The sequence below is a fragment of the Apodemus sylvaticus genome, chromosome 16 (assembly GCF_947179515.1).
Source record: "Apodemus sylvaticus chromosome 16, mApoSyl1.1, whole genome shotgun sequence".
NCBI classification, from domain to species: domain Eukaryota; kingdom Metazoa; phylum Chordata; class Mammalia; order Rodentia; family Muridae; genus Apodemus; species Apodemus sylvaticus.
This window is the reverse complement of record NC_067487.1, coordinates 30,212,824-30,220,164: the sequence shown is the minus strand read 5'-3', so window position 1 is coordinate 30,220,164 and position 7,341 is coordinate 30,212,824. Positions and strand designations below refer to the sequence as shown.

The following is a 7,341-nucleotide window of genomic DNA, read 5'->3' as shown; positions in this document are numbered from 1 at the left end:
CTCTCTCTCTCTCTCTCTCTCTCTCGCTCTTTTTTTAAATGATAGATCTACAGACAATTGTTTTTTAAAGAAATGGAATAAAAGATGGGTGTTTGGAAGGGACACAAATATAGAACTGCCACTTTTTTTTTTATCTGAAGCAATTACCTTGAGGATAAACAACCTTCTTTCCGATACAGCAACTCTATAAATAACAGCAGAATTCTTGGTGCCCTGGCAGTGTGATACATAGCACAGGATCAGTGTTACAGACTGCTGCCTGGAAGAAATGATGGGCTGCTTACAAGCTACTTCCAGGATAATGAAGTAACTTTAGATACTGGATTCAGAAAATTAAAATACGTTAAATATGCTAAAAAAAAAAACCAAACAATGCCCCAAATTAAAAAAAAAACAAAAAACAGCAACAACAAAAAACCCTCCCTGGTGACAAACAATAGTAGAGAGAATTGGGAAAAAAAACAAGTTAGAAAAAAACAGTTTATTAAGTAATATCATATAAATAACGTTACAAAAATTGATTTGCAAAAGGCATATTTACTCTTTGTGAGAAATCGCTTTTTAAAGTTGCATTTTTTCAAATTTATAAGACTAAGAAAAGAAAACCAAATAAAAGAAGCCATGTGAAGGAGTGTGTTGTCTGTCTTTTGACTACAGCATAAGGCCCAGCCACACTGAGCCACCTCGTTCTTCAAACACAGAAAACTTTGCTTTGCCACGTAATACGTAAGGCTACGCAGAGCTGCTGAACTAGGCAAGTGGATGGATGGAAGCCCGATTGTTTCCATCTACCTGTTCATTCATCTTGCTGAAGACACAAATGGATAGAGCACTCCGGCCAGTAGGTCTTCAAAAGGGTGGCATAAGCTTCAGTTTATACTTGAATTATTTTTTAAGTAAGTACAGTCGATACCAGAAAGCCTTTATTTTCTTGGTTTAGAAATCACAAGTCACAGTAGGAGAACGCCAGACTGCCTTAGCTTGGTATTAGAGAAGACTCACACAGTGCTTATTACAAGGCCTATTCTGATGCAGCTTCCTTTCAAAGCAGTAAGAATAATTGCAAACAGAACAGCACAGTGGGTTTGAAGTGTTCCTATGTTTCTTCTGAGCAGATCTATTGGACGTTTGTTGTACAAGCATTCCCCATGAGTGCCGAGTGATTCTACATATGGGTTTTTATTTTATTTTATAATAAACACTAAACTAATAGATCATAGAAAACTAAAAGCTTACAGAAGGTGCGCCAGATATATTTACATAAATAGCATAGCCTCACACGAAAGACCAGGATCTCATTACAGCAGGATGCTTTTTCTACAACACTGAGTCCATTTCTTATTTGTCATATAACCTCATTTGAAAGGACATTTGAGTTTGTGGTCCATGAGGTTTTTTTTTTTTATATATATTTTTTCTTTTCTTTTAATGGAATTAAGCAACTTGTAAAAGGCCTTTTGAAATTAATCTAATAACTGGGTGTTTCCTCGGCTAAGTGCCCCAGTCCTGTCTGGAATATGTGGGTAACGGCCTTTGCTTCCGTTTGACCTCCTTTTAACACTTTCATCTGGTGGCTCTGACAGGCTAACTTTTCCCCAAATTAAAAAATGAGAATGCACCATAAATAAGGTATTACAAAATGGGGAGATTAAAGATTGTCTCAGCAATGCTTAAATTAAATCGATGATGCAGAGACCATAAACTCCTGGCTTTAAAAATGAGCTATTTCTTTATTAACTTTTAACAAGTCTGCGAGCCAATGTATTTGCTTCCTAACAGGGTATTGCTCTTTACATTAAATATTGTCAGGGTCCGGTATTTTTAGTAGAGAATTATCCTGTTTGAAAATTATTCCATAAAGATGTCAATGGGAGATTTAAAACTATGCAACCATGATCGTCACTGCACTCTGAGCAGACCATAATGTAATTCCACTCTCTGGAAAAGAAAACATGCTTGTCAGAGTTTAGGATGCAGCCCTTATTCCTGAGGACTGTCACACCTCTTATTAATCTTTCTGCTTGTATAATCTGATAAAGAAGGTTGGGTGGAGTATTAGTTTAAATACAATGAACTGCCTGTATTCTGAGCTCTTTTCTACAATGTGACAATTCAACAATGATTTCATCTAGATAAAGTAAAATTTAAAATTACACCAAAGTGATTGTTTTTTTTTTTAAATGGAGTCTGTCTTTTAAAATAGCAGAGATTTTGACTTTTTAGTGTTTTTCCAAAATCGTTATGCTGCTTCAAACATAGAAATTGGGGTTACGAGAATTTATTTCGGTGGCTGTATCCATGAAGAAAAGGGATTTATTTCATTAGGAAAAGCATCTCATTCACATACTTAGCTTGCACCCAGGAATCGACTCTGCTTTTTCTTTTTAGCAGTTATATTTCTGTGATGCTCAGGGCTACAGAATCTAAGAATGCCTTGTTGATATTTAAAAGTCATTTTCCTCTAGGAAATACCTGCTTCAAGAGAAAGCATTCTATGTAGGATATTGTTCACAAGATATACAAATTACATAATGGAAACATTAGGAAGTTATTTAGGCTTCTCAAAACTTGGATCTTATGAGATCCAGAGTCAGTTTCTTGTATAACAGTTTGAGAAGTGGAAATGAGATCTAAGCCACGTATTTTTATCTTGAAATGAATTAAAATGAAATCACCAGCTTTGTTCCATCTGAAAATAGAGTGACTCTGTAGCCGAACCTCCAGAATGTAAAAGTAGGGAAGCTGTATTACAGGGCCCAGATTTCCACTCCTAGGGTCTTATGAAACAGTCCGCACCTCTTTCCTGTTTGATTAATTTACTTATTTGAGGACAAATATTTTCAGATTTTCTGAAGAAAGCAGATATAAAGTGAGGGGGTGTTAACCTAATGCACAATGACTCAATGTTCTTTAAAGTCTCAGCTTATTCTAGGAAGCATAAGAGGTTTAAAGATCCTCTCTCTGTCGAAAAGAGGTTTAAAGAAAAGTTAGACAGGCGTCAGTGCTCTTGAGACAACCTTGTATTACTAATCAAACTGCTTATGTTCAGCAAAGCAAATGTTAAGGGTGGACCCCTCCCACTCTCTTACCACCCTCATTGCCCATGCCTATATATCAAGACAAAAAAACAATATGAAAACTATGTCCCCCACCCACAACATTTCAAGTTGGATCAGGACTCATCACAGAAAGAAATCTGCCCATGGGAAGGTTTTTTTGACCTGGTATTTTGGTGGGAAGTGGAACTGCAGAGAGATATGAAGTTGGAGTTCCCATTTTCTGTGTGATTATTCTTAGAGGCAAGAGTTTCTCTGAAGTTGACACCTACAGGGCTCAAATAATTCAGTTTCTTGTGGATTTGCTTCACCAACATTCTTTGTGATAAGACAATAAACAGTTATTTCAGCGTTAAGTCATACTCCTCTATTCTTGGTATGATGTGTGATTTTTCAGGGTGAGATAAAAATACTTTGACCAATTATATTGCAGACAACTCAACTTCCTTTCAAGGAACACTTGCACTCAGAGGAGAGGTCAACTTTATCCCAAAAGGTTGGAAATTGTTCTTGTCAGCCCTTGGAAATTTAACACCAAATTTCACACCAGAAACTCAAAAGGGCAACTTTTGATAATACCTTTCTTTTTAAGAACTATGTTTCTTGGCTTGATTTGTCACATAATGTAAGATACAAGATAGAGTACTCTAATTTTACAATAAACGGTGTAAGGTGCAGTTCTTGTGATTCCTAGTAACTCTTATTAATCTTCCTTTGCTATCTTTTTTCATTACTTACCTGTGAATATGATACATACTGACCCATTTCAGTGAAGCCTCTTATAGCATTTGTTTGCATTCCTGTGCATTCGAGTGTGTGTGTGTGTATGTGTGTGTGTGTGTGTGTGTGTGTGTATAAAGAATTAGAAAAATAAAACCTAAAAGCTGGAAATAGCCTAAGCATGAAATACTCATTACTGTTCAGGGCATCCCATCATAAACAGGAAACCATTCAGGAAATACAAAGGGCAATGTGGTTGTATTTTTTTTTTTTTTTTTTTTTACTGTATTCTGAATTCCACATTTCTCTTGTTCCATAGGTGCTACCTTTACTTCTTGGGTAACATACCTATTTAACAGTCAACTAAACAACAGTGTGTTTCCAAAAGGAAAATGTGTTGGTAAAACCTTACCCTGAAATGGAAATGATGCTAAGATTATCTCTACAAAATTAACATTAATTGAAAATAAACTCCTATGACTATTAAGAGAAGTCATCACATTCTTAAGTATATATTATATATGTATGTACAGAGCCTTTTTTTTAAAGTTTTCAAATGAGGATATTTTCATTATAGTACTTTGGAAATTTCTGATGACTGCACAATATGAGATTCTAATGGGGGAGAGTCATTAGAATGGCCATATGAAATAAATGATTTGAACCTTCCAGAAGGATTAACTGGGTTCAGTTGGGTCCCCTGGATAATAACTGACTGAGAGAACCTAATTGCATAATTAGAGCAATAATAGATTGGATGGATTTTATATTACTTTTCTGTCATAGTTGAGACCATTACTTTATCATCAGTTCAAAGATAAAGATGGTAGTGTTGCTACAGAAGCCAACTTAACCACAGTGGGAAAACATGGCTACTTTTGGAAATGACCTGTCGCTGTACCACGAGTCTTAAGCGTTCTTGCTGAAGGGGCTCCGCACTCTTCTTCGGTGAGCATGCTAGGAGCATGGGATGCTGCTGGCTTTCAGCATTTCAACACCTCAGTGCCATCGTTCATTTCTCTGCCTTGCTGCAGTGTAGGGATGCGGATGTGTCCGAGGGCAAAGGGCAGGGTTAGCTTCAAATGTGGCTGGCTCTAACCTTCCCCTTGAACTCTAGGGTGGGATATTCAATCTACTAAGCCATACTAAGTTAATTATATAAGAAGTATTTGAAGAATATGAATTATTGTACTTCACACTGCTACACTCAGGTATAGTAGGATAATAGCAACAACTACAGACAAAGAGTTAACATTTGCCTCAGGAAATTCTCTTAAGGACGTTTATATGATTAGCCCTACTTCTCATTAGTTTACTGATAGTTGAAAGAATTAAGGGATCCGGCATACTTGGTGGCACAAAACATTGAAATTCCCTAAATATGTCCTTTGTTGATTTTTTTGTAAAGTTATTTCTCTTTTTTCCTTTGTTTGGTGTGTGGTGAACCTTGTATGTTTATCACATGCAGTAAAATCATGTCAGAGAATGCAGCTTTGTCGTTTGTTACTGTCTTTGAATGATACCATTAGATTTGCTTCTAAATCATTTTAAAACACGGAAGGATTTGATGTTATGGGTATTTGTTGGTGCCAGAAACAACTCTTCTAGCACAGATAGGACGCCCCAGATACCACTTTAAATTCCTTGATACATACGCATCCTTACAAACCCCTCCGTAGCTAGTTATCTCCTTGAGAACTGATAGACCAGGAACAATTTCCCAATTGTTACCTCCTTTTGTTTTTAATACTAAAACTATATTTTATCATTAAAGTATGATCCCTTCTTCCATTAGCATGTGAAATATACAGTAGGAGCATTCAGTTGACTGGAGGAGGCCTTGAACTAGAGTCTAGGCCAGCAGTAAGGGGTGTGGCCAACCTGCCCTAAGGGAACAAGGGGAAAAAACGCCATTCCTGCCTCTCCTCCCCTTCCCCCTCCCACCCCACGAGTGTCTGCTGGGCTAACTTGGTTCACTGCATGAACTAAAAAATAAAAATTTGCCTCTTGGAAGCTCATAAAAGTGTACTAGAAAAAAGTCTCTAACATTGGATCCACACGGACTGCAGCCATTGACTTTTGGAACAGGTACAACGGAGAACCCCTCACAGAATAGTGGATAAATAGAAAGGAATAGCTACGTCACATATTCCAGTGTCCTATTGGAAAATGAAAAAAGGCAACAGATTAGGAGTCCTTGTCACTGTCCATCCCTCCGTACATATCTGCCAGCTTTTTGAACCGAGGGCCCCAGTCACTCAAATAGTCATAATCTTGGTCTCCATCTGTGGTCACTGATTCCAGCGAGCTCAGGGAGTCGGCCACTGAGCCGGTGCCTTCGTAGGCATAGGTGGCCAAGGAGTCGTAGGGAGGGGCTGTTGGGTCCGTGTCATTTTCCTTTAACCTTTGGTTAATGAAATCTCTGACATCCGTGTTGTCACGAGCTGTTGGAGTCCGTCGTGGTAGAAAAAGAGCTTCAGGCACAATGTCCCTGCGCGATTTGCTGTCCTCCATGGCTTCAGGGTTCCTCAGGGTTCCAATATCAAAGGCCTGGGTGTCTTCCTCTCCACCACCTTCGTCGTTGTAACTGACAATGTTATCTCTGATGTCCTCTTTGGAAATGATCAAAGGCTCTTTCTTTCGCTGCCGCCTCAGAGCTGCGAACAGCACCACTGTCACTGGAAGCAGAAAGCAAAACAGAAGGGAAGGAAAGTTAATTTGCCACCCAATTAACGTCGGGAAGAAGCACTGCTCCAACCTGCAGCTTTAAAAGTTGCATTGAAAACGCAGGCTCAGCTTTCCCCAGAGTTAAGGATGCCTTTATCTCCATCCGTAATCAGAGCGGGAGCTTGGAATGTAGTATTCTAAAGAAGGCTATACTTTAACCAGGGGATAAAATACTATCATTTTTTTTTGTCAGGACTTCCTTCTTTTTTCACTTTTGAAAATGTAAACTACTTTCAAGGTAGGAAAAAAAATAATAAAAAAAAAATTGGAGCCACAGAGAAAGTACTGCAATAAAAGTGTAAATTATGCCAAGCACCTAAAATGCTCCAGAACTGGATAAAGAAAAGGCTGGCACCTTTGGGATGTGTTGAAGGCTTCACATAACTCCACATCCAAAATAACTATTGCGCTATGCCTTCTTGCACCCCCAACCCCCCGAGAAAAGTGTAAAATTAGTTTAAAATCCCAAGCAGAGATGTGAATGTTTGCATACCTTCCCACATACAAAAAATATTAGTACAGATAAAACCCAGAGAGACCCAGATTCCAAAAAGCTAGTCTGGGCCTCAAACTCAGTCAATTAAATAGGGCAGATAGTAATACACTTTCCATATGATTTGTATTTGAGTTAAATAAGCATATTTATCTGAGATTTCACTTTCAAAGACCTATGTCCCACAGGTTCATTGGCCAGAATATCTGTTTTTACAGACATGTTTTTTTCCTAGCTCAAATTAGAGGCAAAGCAAGAATTATGTTTAGACGGCTTCTGATCTTTCTTCACAGCTGGTTGGTAGAACAAAGCTGGTTGCCTGTAGAGAGACACATCTACCTACAA

General features: G+C 38.0%; 1 protein-coding gene across 1 annotated transcript in view; it reads right to left on the bottom strand.

Moving 5' to 3' along the window:
• Positions 1-4,032: 4,032 nt before the first annotated feature.
• The window catches only part of Cdh6 (cadherin 6), a 131,780-nt gene continuing 128,471 nt past the window's right edge, over positions 4,033-7,341 (bottom strand). Inside the window, exon 12 of the mRNA XM_052159941.1 lies at positions 4,033-6,454. Within this exon, the coding sequence (XP_052015901.1) occupies positions 5,964-6,454 (491 nt within the window). The 3' untranslated portion in view covers positions 4,033-5,963. The remainder of the gene's footprint in view (positions 6,455-7,341) is intronic.